This window comes from Phacochoerus africanus, chromosome 13 (assembly GCF_016906955.1).
Source record: "Phacochoerus africanus isolate WHEZ1 chromosome 13, ROS_Pafr_v1, whole genome shotgun sequence".
Lineage (NCBI taxonomy): Eukaryota > Metazoa > Chordata > Mammalia > Artiodactyla > Suidae > Phacochoerus > Phacochoerus africanus.
The window spans coordinates 33,353,158-33,372,418 of record NC_062556.1 but is presented as its reverse complement, the minus strand read 5'-3'; the positions used below and the strand labels follow the sequence as shown (position 1 = coordinate 33,372,418).

The 19,261-nt window shown below is 37.2% G+C and overlaps 1 protein-coding gene across 2 annotated transcripts in view; it reads right to left on the bottom strand.

Annotated features, from left to right (window-relative positions):
* Positions 1–4,625: 4,625 nt before the first annotated feature.
* The window catches only part of TDRD3 (tudor domain containing 3), a 181,236-nt gene continuing 166,600 nt past the window's right edge, over positions 4,626–19,261 (bottom strand). For both annotated transcript variants that reach the window (XM_047755867.1, XM_047755868.1), the window contains 2 exons: positions 11,525–11,650; positions 4,626–4,848 (listed from right to left, as the gene is read on the bottom strand). In XM_047755867.1, the coding sequence (XP_047611823.1) occupies positions 4,818–4,848; positions 11,525–11,650 (157 nt within the window). In that variant the 3' untranslated portion in view covers positions 4,626–4,817. The remainder of the gene's footprint in view (positions 4,849–11,524; positions 11,651–19,261) is intronic.

Genomic DNA, 19,261 nt, shown 5'->3' with positions numbered 1-19,261 from the left:
GTTATGTAATATGCACCTGACAATACCAGCAAGCAACGTCTTGATTTTTTTCTTTCTTTCTTTTTTTTTTTTTTAATGGCCAAACCTGCAACATATGGAAGATCCCTGGCCAGGGACTGAACCTGAGCTATAGCTACAACCTATGCCACAGCTGGGACAATGCCAGATTGTTAACCCACTGTGCCAGGCCAGGGATCAGAACCTATACCTCCTCAATAACCTGAGCTGATGCAGTCAGATTCTTAACCCACTGTACCACAGTGGGAACCCCACATCTCGATTTTTTTTTTTTTTTTGAGGCTGCGGGTGGACGTTCCCAGGCTAGGGGTCAAATCAGAGCTGTAGCCACTGGCCTAGGCCACAGCCACATCAACACGGGATTTGAGCCGCGTCTGCAACCTACACCACGGCTCACCACAGTGCCAGATCCTTAACCCACTGAGTGAGGCCAGGGATTGAACCCACAACCTCATAGCTCCTAGTCGGATTTGTTTCCGCTATGCCATGACAGGAACTCCGACATTTTGATATTTTTAACCTACATGGACAGTCTAAACACAGTCATAAGACTGACTTTGTATTATCTGGAAAGAAGACAGATGGGAAAATTAACAAGGAAAAAAAACCTTCATCATGTGCCAGAAAAACCCATGCTACTGCTCAGAACCCACCCTCAGATTGATCATTCAGGGAAAATCTTAGAAGTTCTAATACGAGGGTTTCTACATCCTCGGTGGGGGTGAGAGTCCTCCATTATGGAGATGAACTTCCCTCTTGGAGAATGGGAGCTGAAAGTGTTTTTTCCACCTTTATGTATTTCCCTAAGAGCTCATTCCTTCATTTGATGTTCTTATTAATTTATTTTGGCCACACCCATGGTATGAGTAAGTTCCTAGGCCAGGGATGGAACCTGAGCCACAGAGGCAGCCCAAGCTGCTGCAGTGACAATGCTGCTCCTTAACATGCTGTGCCACAAGGGAACTCCTTACTGTTTTTATTTACAGCATTTCACCTTAAGAATTGTTTTTGACACTGAGAAAACACATAAAATATGACTGCCACATATTACACTACTTATTTGGTTGCCTAGGTGATAAAGCTAGGACAATAGTGAAGCTTCTGCTAACATAAAATCTAGTTTCTTGTAGTATTTCCCATCTTAGTAAATGAGAATACCATCCTCATTGGAGATGGAAGAGGAGACAGAGTGAATGACATTCTCACAGTTTTTACTTTTGAAAAACAGCATAAAATATTTAGCTACTTCAAATGGGGACTAGAGACAGGACCTGCTAAATGTTCTCCAAGCCACACACTGACATCCTAACTTGCTCACATAAGGACCAGGATCTTCTACGTTCCTTCTTGCAGGTAGTGGGTTTAGCCACAAAGCATTAGTTAAGAGTTATTAAGAAAGGCCCATGGGAGATGTAACTATATAAAAATGAGAGGAGTTCCCACTGTGGCTGAATGTTAACAAATCCAACTAGTATCCATGAGGATGTGGGTTCGATCTTTGGCCCCATTCAGTGGGTTAAGGATCTGACATTGCTGGGAGTTGTGGTGTAGGTCAGAGACATGGCTCGGATCTGGCATTGCCACAGTCACAGCTCGGATATGGCATTGCTGTGGCTGTGGCATAGGCCAGCATCTGCAGCTATGATTTGACCCCCAGACTGAGAACTTTCATATGCCATGGATGTGGCCCTAAAAAGATAATAAAAATAAAATAAAATAAAACATAAAAAATAGAGAATCTCATGAGGCTGGGGTGGGGGTGGGGAGTGTTGTCATTATGGCTTAAGCCTGGAGGGGCTAATAAATTACAAACTCTTTATATAGTGACAGAGACAGTCACCCCATAGTCTTAGTCCTATGAAACTAGAAGTGAAAAAAAATGAGAGTGTGTGTATGTGTGTGTGTTATGCGTCTGTAAAGAGTGAATGACATTCTGAGAGAGAAGAAAGATGGCAGGAAGGAGAAAGACAAGGGAGGGAAGGACTCCTTTGGCTAAAATAATTGACAAAATTTACTACTTTGCTTTGAAGGAGTGTGCCTTAGGAATTCTCATAGAGCCTGTTAACTCTTAGTTTTCTTCATCTATTAGGCTCCAGTTGTTTCTATAGTATCTTAATAAGTGAAAGGGGTATGGGTGGGTTCCCACTGCTACACACCTTTCAGGTCAGGTCTACTTTGAAAAAGTGCTAAAAGTTTGGAGACAATCCCAGTGCTTCCCTGTATCTTGAGGACTTTCTTCAACAAAACAAATGTCCATGGCCCAGAAATGAAAAATGTTTTTAAACCATTTTGAAAAATACAAGAGAAGGTAAAATATTAAAACTAAACTTTGGTAATTTTTAGAAGTTTAACAAACATAAACTCAAAGAAATATACTTAAGAAATGAAGTTTATAATAAAGAAATAAAGTAATGTGAAAAGGATAATATGCCAACAAACTAACTGATAAGAGGAACTACATCTTGAGCTTCATGAAATTCGAGATCATGCTGGTCTTGTTTACAGCACAGTGCCTAGAACACAGTACTCAGTAATTTTTTTTTTTTGTCTTTCCAGGGCCACACCCACATGACATATGGAGGTTCCCAGGTTAGGGGTCTAATTGGAGCTGTAGCCGCCGGCCTACACCACAGCCACAGCCACTCGGGATCCAAGCCGTGTCTGTGACCTACACCACAGCTCATGGCAATGCCGATCCTTAACCCACTGAGCAAGGCCAGGGATAGAACCCGCAACCTCATGGTTCCTAGTCGGATTTGTTAACCACTGAGTCACAATGGGAACTCCACTCAGTAAATACTTACTAAATTTTTTTTGAACTATAATTAAAACCATTTTTTTTGAAAGGCAAAAAGGTAATAACTTGAGCTGAGAATATTGACATGGACAGCCAAAGAAAAAGTAAGGTTTGAAACAGGAGGAAGAGAGGAAAGGAAGGAAAGAAAGGGGTGGAGGAGAGAGAGGAAGAGGCCACGGGGCAGGAGGGAGGGGGGAAGAGATAGATCTGCTATTAGAACTAGGAGGAAAAAAACAAAAATAAATGTTGTATTTCATGGCAATGACAAACTGTAAAACAAATCTAAGGGGCTTTAACATGACAGATATAACCACAGCACAAACAAAAAACTAAAAATAAAGAGTAAGAGGGAAGAAAGTCCTAAGAGTTGTGAAGATTACAAAGATAATGAATGGAAAATGCTTACCACCATGCTGACACTTAGGAAAACCTCAGCAAACAGTAACAATTGTTCTTTATTACATATTCCACCCCCATCTCCACATCCAGGCCTGTAGATACTCTTAATAACAGAAAGTCACTGATGTACTGAGCCAAGGATATCTTGCTGTGTCAAGAATGGGACTCCCACCTTCAATGCCCCAGCGATAATCAGTAGGGCAAACAGACTGGTCTCACCTGCTATCCAATATAAACTTTTCTTGACATCGACAGGTCAAATCACATATATCACATATCACCACAAAGAACTGTTCCTAAGGATTGTTATCATGATAACCACCACCAGCACTAGTGCCATCTATTGAGAGTGTATCCTAGGCTTAGCACGGTACTAGGTACTACTGTCCCCATCTATCAAACAAGAAAGTGCAGAGAACCAGTACTTTAAGCTACTCTCAGACCACAGTGTGTATTCTTCTGCCTCTTCCCTTATTAGTCAGCTGTCAAAGTCATCAAAAGTTACCATGGGCCCTCTTCTGGTTTTCAACTTAGGATAAACATTAGAATTACTTGGAGATCTTTTTGAAAAAAAACAGTGCTCAAGCCACCCACTCCTTGTTCACAATGATGCACTGCAATGTTAAAAAACAAAAATCCCCACATTGTCAGTTATGTTTTTCTCACTTGTACTCTTTTACTTTTTAAGATACTATAGAAGCAATGGTGGGCTAATAAATAAACAATACTTAAGAGTTAGTGGCCCCTGAGAAAATGCCTGAGGCCCTTTCCTGTAAAGCAAAGTACTAAATTTTGTCAATTATTTTGACCAGAGAATTCTATTTTCCCCTCCCTCCCTTCCTCACTCCTTTCTTTTCAACTATTCAGTTCTGACTTCATAGGACTGAGACTATGAGACTACTATCTTTGTCCTATTAAATGAAGAGTCTATGGTTCAGATGCACTGGTTTCTCTGTAATGGATGTTATGGTTGCTTCTCCACCTCTCCTCCTCCTTCTGGCAAGCATCCTGACTTTCAGATACATGTTCTCTGCCTCAAATCAAACATGGTTCCAGGAAAGCAGACCAACCCCACCTGGATCAGGCCTAATCTAATCCACAGACCCTTGCTAAAGCTTCTGGTTCATAAGCTGAAAAGTAGTACATTAAGAGAGTACTCAAAACAACACATCCAAAGTTTTGAATATTTTTGCTGTTATATTAAGCAATGTTATCATACTAAGAACTGCTATTTGGCCTCAGGTAGTTTGGCAAGAAATATGGCAAGCTAAATACAGTTAATTCTGTCATTACAGGGGAGGCTTTGATATGCTATAATTGTCATTCTATAGAAGGCAATTCGTATGGGGTTAATACCAGATGAACATGAAAAATAACATTCAGCAAATAAAATATACAGCAAAACAATGTATTTAACAGTGCATTGATTTTATTGGTGGCAGAAGAAAAAATTCTTTCTTTCACTTGTAAAAGGTACTTGCTTTATTTAACTTTGTATTTTTTTCCCATTCTTTGTGTGGGTTGAATTTTTTCCCTTAAAATCTGCCTTTGAGTTCTCCAAATGAAAGTAGAAGGTCTATCAACAGGTTTTGATCAGGATGTTTCAGTCAACAGCTCCTTTCTTCACAGAGACTCTATTTAAAAAGAGAAGAAGAAAGTGAAATTGGATCTCCAAATTGACCTTTCCATATTCAAGATATACTCTGTTGAAACGTACCTGTAAATGTGAAGTGTTTGTATAAATATCAAGAGGTCACAAGTAGAAAAATAACTCACTGCTAATTTATAAACAATTTCTATAAATCAATATGTAAACAAAAAGCAAAATCTTCTGAAACAATTTTTTCTTCTAGAATCTTAAAGAACATCTCTGTCACTGTTAGTCCCTCTATTGCTAGCATGTTGACTTCAGGAATTTGGATTGAGTAGAGACTGACAGAGGATGACCTAAAAAAGATGCCATCTACGAAGGAAGCACCATCCTACACATCATTTCCCCTTTGAACACACTGGTTTAGTCTCACAGGTAATTTACTTGAGTCTGTTGCCTCCCTCTGCCTATTTCCCACCTTCATCAGATACCACTCCAGTTGAAACACTCTGGGTGGTGATAAGAGAAAAGGCCGAGAAGTGGTGAGAGAAGACTTATTTGCTCCAGTCCTGTTTCAGTTTCCTGCTGGGCAAGGATGGGTGGAGTTCCCAAGGCTACATTCAAACAGCTCAGAAGGCTTCTCAAGTAAACAGTCTCCTGCTTAGAAAATAAAGAGCTTTGGGTACTATTATCCTCATATGATATCTATCCTGCTGGCATCATGGGGTCCTGTAACATCTACCTTTATAGTGATCACTTCCCTGATTCATCAAGTTTGAAAAATTTTGCAAAAACACGCTGGTCCAGACTGTCCAAAAAGGTGGGGGGCGGGGTAGGGAGGCATTTAAAAATACATCTTTTACTAGATGAAAATGCTGCTAAAACCTGAACTTTGGAAAATAAAGTCATGGTATTTATATAATCACCTATGCTTAGCTATTGGTTTCAAGGTTTTTGTCAATATGTGAAACTGTAAAGACTATTCTTTCATCAAACAAATATGAAACTAGAAGTGAAATTAAAAGTAAGTCCACTTATGTAGTCACTTTACACACTGAGACTTAACCTCCATTGCACTAAGAAGCATCCTGCTGATGTGTCTTACAAAGTCTTTCTATACAGGTTTGCCATTTCTCTCTTTTCACAGCAGAATATGAAGCTCTAACCAAAGCTTCTACTGGACCAGTGCAGCAAGTTTCTTTGATTCTTTCTGATGCTATAATCCATCCTACATCCAACGGCAGTGCTTTATACTCGCAGCACATGGAAGTTCTTGGGTGAGGAATCTAATCTGAGCTTCTAAGACCTATGCCACAGCTGCGGCAGTGCCAGATCCTTAACCCACTGTGCTAAGCAGGAGATCAAATCCGTGCCTCAACAGCAACCTGAGCCTCCACAAAGACAATGTCGGATCCCTAACCCATGGCACCACAGTGGGAACTCCAATCATATCATTCTTATGCAGAAGTTCATGATAGCACTGAACAGATCGAAGTCAAACTGTTAATATGTCTAAAGCCATACCCTTCTGTCACCACCAATAAATTTTTTTTTGTTTGTTTTTTTGCCATTTCTTGAGCTGCTCCTGTGACATATGGAGGTTCCCAGCCTGGGGGTCAAATTGGAGCTGTGGCCACCGGCCTACGCCAGAGCCACAGCAACTCAGGATCCAAGTCGCGTCTGCAACTTACACCACAGCTCACAGCAACGCCGGATCCTTAACCCACTGAGCAAGGCCAGGGATCAAACCACAACCTCATGGTTCCTAGTCGGATTCGTTAACCACTGAGCCACGATGGGAACGCCAATAAATATTTTTAAGGCCCATTGTTTTGGTTCACATACTCTATTATAGCCACTGAAAGCTTTTTGCTGTGACTCTGCTTCTTCCCCTCTTCAAGTCTTCCTCAACTTTTAGATTATATTCAGAAGACTCTACCTTCCGCTGAAAAATGAAGCTTAGAATTCGTATCTAATAGAATGTGTACATGTATGTGTAACTGGGTCACCATGCTGTATAGTAGAAAAAAATTGCATTGGGGAAATAACTATTAGAAATAATAATGAAAAACCTCAAAAAAAGGAATTCATATCTAAAATAGTAAGTCAACTATGCTTCAATTAAAAAAAAAATCACCTCTAAACACTGTATCTACTAACTATATCTAATTCCTAGGACTTTAATCATGTCAGAAACCTCTTGAAATGCACATAGTTTTGGTCAGTTTCACTGATTAAAGAACTATGCATATTTTCTCTATCCCTATCTGCTCTTATTTTTAAGTCCAGAAACTAGAGTTTGAGGCCCTCTCTCCTCTCAGGGCTTGAATCTGACTTGCCTTCTTTTCTCAGACCAGGGCCTATTTCCACACTGCCCCTGAAACTTCCTCCTCTCACTGAGTCCTAACTCCAAAGTACCTTCTGCTTTTGCTAATCACTGATGTTGTCTTTAGTACCCAGCCTCAAGCAGAATTCAATTCCCTTTCCACCTTTGGGGAAGTATATGAGTGTAGTGTACTGGGGCGGGGGGGGGAGTTGGAGGCTTGCAAGAAAACTTTTTTTTTTTTTTTTTAGTCTTTTTGCTATTTCTTGGGCTGCTCCCGCGGCATATGGAGGTTCCCAGGCTAGGGGTCAAATCGGAGCTGTACCCACTGGCCTACGCCAGAGCCACAGCAATGCGGGATCTGAGCCACCGACACCACAGCTCACGGCAACCCCGGATCGTTAATCCACTGAGCAAGGGCAGGGACCAAACCCGCAACCTCATGGTTCCTCGTCGGATTTGTTAACCACTGCGCCACGATGGGAACTCCAAGAAAACTTTTTTAGGACAATCAACAAGTGTGTAAATTACACACCAATAACTTTATAAAAATAGATTGATTTAAAAAATATTTACTGAGCAGCTACTATGTCATATTCAAAGCCTAGCAAGGTACCCAAATCATAAAAAGAAAAGACTATGACTATGAAATTATGTTTTTTAAAGGAGATAAAAGAAAGTGCCTTAAGTGTTTTTCACTATCTTAAATAATTTTAGATAATAAAACCTTAGAAAAATTTCAGCATTTATTAGAATTCATGGCTGTATTTGCTGGAAGTCAAATGGCTGGCTACAATGTATATCTTCTTTTAAAATGTTTTAAGTTAATGGTAACCAGAAATGGGGAAATAAAAAGAATATTTAATTCTACTTCATAATCTCAAAAACATATTTGAATTAAGTGCAAAAATGAATGAATAATTTTTTCCAACTAGATCACATGTATCTCGCTTATTTAATTAGTTTTTGGGGTCAATTCTGCAGTGCAGTTTTTTCAGTGATACCATCATGGGACTGTCCCCTAGCTCCTGTCGCCAAAATTAATTTTCTTACTGATGTGAGGATTTCCACGTCAACAGTACAATCCAAAGCAAGCATCTGGGAAAGATGTAAGTTTTAACTCTGGTAACATAGAAAATCACTAAGACCATAATGCTTAAGTTGATTAGGAGCAGTTTGCATTGTACTTTTTCATATGAATAAGCTACAATTATAAACCATACCCAAGGCTATGGTTTATAATTTACTTTTAAGCAATGTACTGTTTTTCATAGGAAATTTTCAATGGAACCCTCATGTATAAAACATATGAAAGACACTAAAGAAGGGCCCAGAGGACTGAGAGTTCCACCCATTTGGCTGTACCCTTACTCACACCAACCATTTTCTCTTTAATTCTCTTCAGGCCAGATCCCATCTGCCTTCAATAAGCCAAGTCACCCTTGAAGAGTCCTAGAGTCCTGTATCTACTGTCTTATATTATTACTGTCAGGGATTTGAGAACCTTTGGCACTATTTTTAAACCTGTTTTAAACAATTTAGAAGACCCTGGAAAGCTAATGTGGAATTCTCAGTTTTCATTTACCTTAAAAGAGATTTAATTATAAGCACACCGAGCTTGTTTTAAAATTGGATGTTTAATCGTGCATAAAGTTAATGAAGTCCTTACACATACTTTGATTTTGCTTTGGTCAGTGCTTGTACATCATGGAAAAATGCCCAAAGTCAAGAATTAGCTCTTCCATATGGTGCTGACTTAATAAATGTCTGTTTACTTAATAGCCTTGTATTAAGTGCAAAGAAAAACCAGTGATAAGAGGAAAAATGTGCTATATTGGCTTGCTCAGGCAAACCAGAAGTCAGATATCATCAGGCTAGAAAAACAGAAGAGAACATGTCTTCACTTAGGATGACTGAACTAATTTTTAACCAATGGAGGAGTTTTGGGAAAGTTGCAGGAGATATTAGACCCTGAGACAGTGCTGTCCAGCAGAAATATAATATGAGACATGCGTAATTTTAATTTTCTAGTAGCTACATTAAAAATTAAAAATAACAGATGAGGAATTCCTGTCATGGCTTGGTGGAAACGAACATAATATCCATGAGGATGAGGGTTCGATCTCTGGCCCCACTCAGTGGGTTAAGGATCTGGAGTTGCCATGAGCTGTGGTGCAGGTCACAGACAGGACTCAGATCCCGCATTGCTGTGGCTGTGCTGTAAGTGGGCAGCTGTAGCCCCTTTTTGACCCCCTACCTGAGAACTTCCATATGCTGTAGGTGCAGAATTTTTAAAAAAGGTGAAATTTAAAAAAATTTAAATTAATTTTAATAAGTTAATTTAATCTAGTCTATTCAAAATATTAACATTTCAAAATACAATAAAAACTTGCTGAATTTTTTATCACACTAAGTTTTTGAAATCTGGTATGCATTTTTTATTTATAGCATATCTCAATTGCGGCTATCTGCATTTCAGGTGTTAAACGGTCTTGCTGGCTTAAGGAATTGAGAAAGTCACTTAGCAGGTAACAAATATAATGTGGATAATAGCCTTAACAGAATGAATAGCTGAAATGAAGAATTGGGAACAATTTCTTAAAAATTCTCAATAGTCAAGCTACTGAAAAGAAGAGAATAAGATACAAAGTCTAAAATAGTCTTTATATGATACATAACAAAAGTTTTAACAGGAAAACTCTATTAAAAAAAAATTCAAAAACCCTGGCATATACCAAAGGTGGCAAGAGTATTTTTTTCCAAAAACATATTAAGAAAAAGGTCTTTGTTCATCAAAATGAGATGCCTTTGATTGGTCCCATAATTTCCTGACTTCTTTGTTACATTTCTCTTCCTTCCTATTGAAGATGATTCTCACATAGCAACTCTCTTTCTAAAACTCTAAAGTGAAAGTTTCTGGATGGATACCATAGGGCCCCCAAATTACATCTCAATAAGCAATCATGTTGTCTTCATCCAATTCCTAAAGACATATATGAAACATTTCTTCTTTCTTAAGAAGGATGGATGTTAAGTAAAAAAAAAAAAAACTCAATTATCTAGGATGATAATTATCTAGTCCTTTATTTTCTTATTTTCCTGCTTTCAAATCTATAGTCATTTCACTGACTGTCATCACCGCCAATAGAAGAGAGTAGGTATAGAGAAAAAAGGAGGTTAGGGATAGCATCTGTGGTAAAAGGTTTGGAGGAAAAGCAGTTTGTAATTGTGATATTACCCTAAATACTTATATTTAGAATTAGTTTTTTGTTTAATAGTTGACTTACACTGTTATATTAGTTTTGGGTGTACAGCAAAGTCAATCAAATATATATATATATGTATATGTATATGTATATATGTGTGTGTGTGTATATATATATATGTATATATATCTCTCTCCGTTTTTTCTTCCCATATAGGTTTTACAGAATATTGAATGTATTTCCCCGTGTTATACAGCAGGTCCTTGCCAGTTATCTATTCTATCCTATTCTATACATAGTAGTGTATTAAAACATCAGTTTTCTTCTAATAGGCAAACCTCAGAGATATTGAGAATTTGGTTTCAGACCATTGCAATAAAGCAAGAGTCAGACTAAGTTTTTGGTTTCCAAGTGCATACAAAAGTTATCTTTACACTATACAATAGTGTGCAATAGCATTATGCCTAAAAAACAATGCACATACCTCAATTAAAAATACTTTATTGCTGGAGTTCCCATTGTGGCTCAGTGGTTAACAAATCCAACTAGGAACCATGAAGTTGCGGGTTCGATCCCTGGCCTTGCTCAGTGGGTTAAGGATCCGGCGTTGCCATGAGCTACGGTATAGGTTGCAGATGCAGCTTGGATCCCGTGTTGCTGTGGCCCTGGCGTAGGCCAGCGGCTACAGCTCCAATTAGACCCCTAGCCTGGGAACCTCCATATGCCGTGGGAGTGGCCCAGGAAATGGCAAAAAGACAAAAACAAAAAACAAAAAACAAAAACTTTATTGCTAAAAAATGCTAACCAAATGCCTTAAGTGAAATCATAATCATTTTGCAACAGTAACATCAAAGATCACAAATCAACATTATGAAATATAAGGAAAAAGTTTGAAATATTATAAGATTTCCAAAATGTGACACAGAGACAGGAAGTGAGCAAATCCTATTAGAAAAATGGCACTGATAGACTTACTTGATGCAGGGTAGCCAGAAACCTTCAATTTGTAAAAACAAAACAAAACAAAACAAAACACCCCCCCAAACCCCACAGTTTATGTGAAGCACAATAAAGTGAGGCACAATAGGCATGACTGTATATTATTATGAAATATTAATAATTGGACTTATATATTTAACACTAAAAGCATCTTTTTTTACATGGCAAGCCCCTCACAATGTAACTTTTACCTTCTCATATCAGTTCCGAGCCCGGGGAGGTTGGTAGAACTGCTGAGTTGGCCGAGTGGATCGTCTTGGTTGACCATCACCTCCTCTACGGAACTCAAGAGTTTGGTCATAGGTGCCTTCTTCTTCCTATTTGCAAAGAGCAGTGATTTGATATGTTCAAAACAGCTCCAAGTTATATTTTATGGTCCCCATTTTGCTTTACCCTCTTAAGCTGCCCTGGGATTCACATCTGTTAACTTGTATAATAGAGGGTGGCAAAGGGGAGGGGAAAAAAAAGGCAGGGACACTGTTAAAACTCAAGAATGAAATTTATACTGATAACTTTAGAATCAAATTTAATTCTAGAAAATGAAACTACTTCCACATAATAGCATGGTTATCTCATCAAATGACATGATGTGGTGAAAACATAGAAAAGCAAGTATTATTATAAAATTTTAATTGAATATTTGGGCTTCTAAACATTTCTTGGCATTTATCATGGAAAGGGGTTTTAGTAAGATACGGAAAAGGGACTGAGGAGCCAGAGAAAATTCACCAGCTATTTGTCCTCATCTGATGAAATCTCCAACATCATTAAGAACCTTACATCCAGAGACAGGGAAAAATAATGGAATGAGGAAGGAAATAAAATTTACATATAAAGAAAGCTTCCTGCAAGACATAGCAATCACCACAATAAGAAACAAACTGTTTTCTTCTCATTTTCTTTCTTACTAAGGGGGTAGAACTAGCTTAAGGAATAGCATGGATAAATTAGGATAAGCAGATTAAACAGCAGAAAGAGTACAGTTAATTACAATATCTGAAAAGTATTTAGAAGCAACAGAAATGTAGCCAAAAGCTACACTGGTTTCTTACTGAGTGCTGCCACCCTGCTATTTTAATGTTTTTAAATTAATGCAACCATGAAATATGTTCCCTTTAGAGAGAGAAAAAAATTGGCTCTCATTTTTGTTTATGAAAGAAACAGTGTCTATTTCAAAAGTAGAGTTTAAATTCCAACTGAATTATCATGGCACAATAATTTGCATGATTTAGGAAATTTATCCTATTTCTTCCTCCTCACTTTATCATTGAATCTCCCATTCCAAAAGATTGCTTTCCTTTGACTTTATTAATAGTATATGAAGTTATGTGAAAGATTGAGTCCTATTCCTTAAGTTTTACATATCCAACTATTGCAGTTTTATTTGATGGAAGCAGAAAGATGCTAAGATAATTTGATCAACTCCTATTGTTTAGAAATGATATTTAATATTTTGTACAAATATATTTCTCATTAATAGGCATTCTACACAGTATTCTTAAGAATCATTACTTGCATTTTATATAAAGGACACTGAAATCCAGGGAAGTTTTGTCACTTTGTAAGGTAAATCTAGGTTTTGATTTAGACACTGCTGCTTAAATCTTTGAGTCTCAGTCTGCATGTGAACGAAATAAACTAGTAGCCAAAAATTGATGATCACTCTTAAGGGTGCCTAAATAAGAGAATGGAGAAATCTGACAATACATCTAGCATAACTCAAAAGCTACATTTTAGAAACAAAATTCCAGATTAGCTCTCCTTTCTCTATGCTCCTTTCATTAATCATCAATCTCAAAATGATTAGAAGCATCAGATATTATGTCTGTAATTTAGTAAAGCAATTAAAACACAGGAAGAAAATTAAAATGTTCAGGAAAGGAATTATTTTTTATTAATATGGTCACTGTTCTGAATGATTATTATCAAATATTATGGCTAAATTTGAAAAGAAACTATTTTTATGACACATGCCAAAATTTGAAGCTCTGCATATTAACTAAGAAAGATAGAAATATATTTGCTCCTGTAGAAGCTGAAGTAATTATTTCAGGAATTAGAAAGGAGTATTACTATTTTCTGCACCTAGCTGGTTAGAGGATATCCAAAAATCTATATACTTTGTCAACAAAATATACTGTTAAAGGTAGGAAACTGCTTTTACTGAGTGAGTGATCTAGATTTATGTAACAAATACGACATTGCTATTTGAAAAAATTCTCTCTACTATTTAAAAGATTTTTCAGTTTATACAAGTCAGAGACAATTAAATGGTTTTATGGATATGACCAACCATGAGATTTCTTTCAACTTACTTGATTTATTCACAATTGTTTTATACAAAGTGGAGGCAAAAAATAAAAATGATTCTTATAGCTTGGTTTTAACTTGTTGGCAAAGGCAAATCTTGCTTTTAAAAATTTTTAAATATTTCTTCCACAGAGTAGTTGAGGGCAAACCTGGCTATGCACAAACCCTACTTCCTATAGTCTTAAACTAGTAATTTTTCAGCACTGAATGAGTACCTCTTTCTATATAATACACAGCTCAATTTAGTAGATTAGTTTATTCAGAGTCATTTTTAAATAAAATTTATACCTTGTTTTTCTTCCTATCTTTTGTCTTTAGCTTCACTAGTATGTAACACCTTTAAAATTAAAAATTTTTTTAAAAAATTTTATTAACATTGTTTAAAAAATCTGACACTATTTTTGAGATGCCGGAGTCCTGGAAGGCCATCTGGTCTGTCCCCCTAGCTTTGACAGATAAGGAATCTCTAAACCTAGAGAGGTGATTTTTCCAAGTCACAGAGCTCAGTAGAGGGAGAGTACACAGATCAGGCCCTTTTTTTTTTTTTTTTTTTTTTTCCTGACTCAGACAAGGCTCTTTAAAAGACATGTAATAATTTTCATAAAAATAGAACTGACCAATATCATTTTCACCTAAGTTTTTGAGATTTAGAACCATTTTACTGGGACTCGATTTTTTCTCACCTGAGCCATGCTATCACATAAAAATACCTGGTTTTAAAGTACTAAATAACTAATATCCCAAATGTGCCCTCTTTTCATGCTAATATTTACTAGTTTATTACCCCTTTCACTGAAAAAACACATAATACAATAATCATTTTGACACCAAGCATGAATGAAGTGATATTTTGAAAGGGAAAAAAAGCCACAGCACCAATGCAAAAACAAGATAGATAATTTCACCTATAAAACACATTTGATGAGTCACATCTACATCTTTCCTATCATTTTTAGTCTCTCATTAGTGCACATTACTTCTGGAGTGAGAATACAAATATATATTCCCTTATTTACAAATTGCTGTGTTAGAAAAGCTCACTGTACATTAGTCACTTGAAACTTGGAATATTATCTCAGTAGGAGGTGTGAAACTCAGGTTCTCTGTTTGACAAGTAAAGATGAAGTGTAGCTAAGAAGGTGGATCCTTAACTCTCAGTTCTCAACTGGGAGTGATTCCCCATCCCAATCCCCCAATATCTGGAGTCATTTTTGGTGTAAGGGGTGCAACTGGTAGCTAGTAGGTCTGGAGATGTTTTTGGTTATTAAAAACTAAAGGAGTAGGGTTAGGGGAGTTTTTACTACATCTAATAGGCCAAGGCTGCTCTAAATATCCTACAATGCACAGGACAGCCCAAGCCACAAAGGATCATCCAATCCCAATGACAACAGTTGAGAAAACCTGAGCTCAGCAAACGAAGGAGGAGAAAACTTCCTATTTCTAAGTGCCAGGGCAGCCTGGAAAATAATTTTGAAATTCAGGAAGTTTGGGTTTGCTGCCCTTTCTCTTTTTCTTTTTGGATATTTTTTCTTTTGCCTCTGCCTCTAACACCTAAAAGTTGCCTTTATGGAACTTCTGTAAGGGGCAAGGGGGCTCTATTTGCTGATAATACTATATTTTCCTCTGCTTCAGCTACAAATTCATATTTACTTAACTTACTAGACTGCCTTTTCTTAGATTACCATTCCTTTTTTTTTTTTCCTGTTTTGTCATTCATTTGTTTGTTTTTCAGACTAGATTACCATTCTTTGAGCATTTTCTCACAGCCATGACTGTGAGGAGACAATGATTATGCATTACTGGTGGGAGTGGGGGACAGGGGTGGCAATTCTCTTCACAAAAACTTAGAAAAACTTATTAATGTCATCATCTCTAATAGCTACTGTGTGTATAATTTAATGAAAAAATTTTGACTCAGTTTGTTATACTAACAGTTTGTATAGTAGTCACAAAAACATAAGCCAGTATATGAAATGTATACCATATATACTCTCAGCAATAATTCTTGAACTTTGAATATTTTGAACACTGAAATACTAATGAGTACATGTCTTCTTGAGTGATTCACATATGAACCACTGACTCTGAATTTCCAGACCACCTTTGCCTGTCTGGTTAGCTTGTGTAGTCAGTTAAGAGAAATAGTAACTTTAATATAAAACCTGAGCAAACGACAACTTTAAAGACAAACCTGGTTTCCCAAAACATCACGTAATAAAGGCAAAATATGAGGACAGTAAAAAGATCACTAGCTGCAGAGGCTGGGACAGAGGGATGAACACACAGAGCACAAAAGATTTTTTAAGGCACTGTAACTATTCTGCATATTATTATGGTAGAAATTTATCACTCTACATTTGTCCAAAACCATGCAACATAGTGAACCCTAATGTAAACTATGGACTCTAGGCAATAATGATGTATCAATGTAGGCCTGTCAACTCTAACAAACCTACTACTCTAGTGGGGAATGTTGATAAATTGGAGAGGCTATGCATCTGTTGGGGTGAAGAGTATATGGGAAATTCTGTACCTTCCTCTCATTTTTGCTGTGAATCTAAAACTGCTCTAAAAATAGTCTTTAAAAGAAAAAAAAAAAAGGAATAGCGGTAAAATAGGCCACATTAGTGGGATGCTTTGTGCCTCATGCAGTGCTGATGTGGTACATCCTTAATATTTGATGAAATATTTCTTGAGCTGCTGTATTGAAATGGCACATCTTGATCCATTCAGATTCTTCCTGCAGTTATCAGTAACTAGAATATGAGAATTATATTTCTTTCATCCTTGGGTTGCCATGAGGATTAATTAATGTGTAAAAACCACTTTGAAGATTACTGAACTTTCTGAATTGGCCCTAGGTTTAATTGTGATTTTACCTTGGATATTCCTAACATTTTCTCTTGGTTCCCACTGGAAACCAAGAGAAATTGTGATTTTACCTTGGATATTCCTAACATTTTCTCTTGGTTCCCACTGGAAAACTGGGACCTTGATTTTACTTTTTAGTCCAAGTAATAAAATACCTTTGTCCCATTCAAAATTAAAAATAAAAAATCATATAATGGTTTCGAGAAATAGAACTTAAAATATTTTAAGTAATCTATTTTAGATCAATTATACTAATATCCTATTATATTAGAGTAACTGAAAATTGAAGAATAATAGAGTAATTGAAGATTATGGATAACAGTTTTGCCTATATGAGTCATGTATTATGATCAACATTGAATTTTAGTTTACCAACTGTCCTTTTTTTTTTTTTTTTGTCTTTTTGTCTTTTTAGGGCCACACCTGAAGCATATGGAGGTTCCCAGATTAGGGGTCCAATCAGAGCTGTAGCTGCTAGCCTACACCACAGCCACAGCAACGCCAGATCTGGGCCGCATCTGCAACTTACACGGCTCACGGCAATGCCAGATTTTTAACCCACTGAGCGAGGCCAGGGTTTGAACCTGCAACCTTATGGTTCCTAGACGGATTCATTTCTGCTGCGCCACGACTGGAACTCCACCAACTGTCCCTTTTAAAAAACATACCAATTCAGTAGACTACAAAATAAACTGGACCTGTAGTAGCCTGGAACCAGAATACCAAATAAAATATTTCTGTAAGAACAGTCTGTCCAAATAACAAACAAGCTATTATTTGCTCAAGTAATTAGTACTATAACCTGAACCAGAACACAGGTCTTCTCATTTACAGTCCTGTCTGCCCTTCACACTATGCTTCTGAGTAATGTGAGCAAGAAACATAGATACAGTGCATGTCAAAACTGGAGATAATCAAATTGACTCAGAGTTCAGAGCCCTTTTGCCTTTGCAGGCTACCACAGAGAAAATCTAAACCCTGCTTTTGACTTCTATAAATTAAATTTCCCATTTGACAACTAAAAACTCATCTTCTATATGTAATGGGAAAAAAAAAAAACCCTCAGGCCATTAGCATATGACAAAGGTATTATAGATAAACAAAATAAGAAAAATTTATGATAATAGACTAATTTATCTGTTTTTGAAACTTTGAATAAAACAAGATACCATTTTAGAATAAAGCACAATGTGGAATTATACTCTCCCTTCCCTTGACAGCAGCTCTAAGATCATCTATTTAATGTACTATGTTCAGTAATGATTTATTTAAACCAAATATTTTGTGGCAGAAAAAAAAACCCCACAATGATTCAAGACCAACAGCACAATGATTCAATTCAAAATCTAATTACTAAACAACTGGTCCAAAGTGCATGGCTGACATAAAGCAATGTTGGTTTTTATTCCTATATTATGTGGAATTTCAGGAAAACTCTGAGGCATTTCACTGTGGCTCTTTGTAGAAAAGAGTATATTCTCTAAAGCTACATAAGAGTTGAAATTATTGATGATTCCATGAGATATTAGGAAATCATCTGAATAGTTGGCTCAAGGGTTTTATTCTTTACTCTGCCAACTAAAGCACTACTTAAACAAGGCAACTGAACTTTAACATGGAAGAAAACTGGGTGTTTACATATTAGTTAAAGCACTATTGTGTCTCCTCTAACATAATTAAATTCTTCTATCCTTTAATATAAGGTAAACAAGCTATTTTTTTAAATTTATTTTTTATTGTTATTTCCCCCAACACACTTTTTTTCCCCCCGCTGTACAGCATGGGGACCCAGTTACACATACACGTATACATAATTTTTTCTCCCATTATCGTGCTGCGTTGTAAGCATCTAGACATAGTTCTCAGTGCTACACAGCAGTATCTTATTGTAAATCCATTCCAAAAGCAATAGTTTGCATCTATTAACCCCAAACTCCCAATCCCTCCCACTCCCTCCCCTTCCCCATGGGCAACCACAAGTCTATTCTCCAAGTCCATGATTTTCTTTTCTGTGGAAAGGTTCATCTGTGCTATATATTAGATACCACATATGAGTGATATCATATGGTATCTGTCTTTCTCTTTCTGACTTATTTCACTCAGTATGAGAGTCTCTAGTTTCATCCATGTTGCTGCAAGCTATTTTTCTTGGCAGCTTAGGCACTCAAGAAAATTCAGCTCACAGCAAAAGGATGCATACACATTTCAACTAGGAGAATATAGTACAGAAAAGACTAGGAAACATGTCACTTACCAAATTTCAAATAATAAAAGTATAGGTAGAAACTCTTCAATTCAAAACACACCTAACTTGATTTGAAAATTGGAATAGGAAAAAAGGGAATGAATGATTATTTTACTACATGCCTGGCATTTTGCATTATCTCATTTAATCCTTGCAACAATGCTTTGAATTACTTAATCTCGCCATTCTACAGATGAACAAACTAAGGCTCAGAGTAACTCTCAGAGTAAGAGGCCATGCTTCAAAAAGACCCCTTTGGGAGTTCCCGTCGTGGCGCAGTGGTTAACGAATCCGACTAGGAACCATGAGGTTGCGGGTTCAGTCCCTGCCCTTGCTCAGTGGGTTAACGATCCGGCGTTGCCGTGAGCTGTGGTGTAGGTTGCAGACGCGGCTCGGATCCCGCGTTGCTGTGGCTCTGGCGTAGGCCGGTGGCTACAGCTCTGATTCAACCCCTAGCCTGGGAACCTCCATATGCCGCGGGAGCGGCCCAAGAAATAGCAAC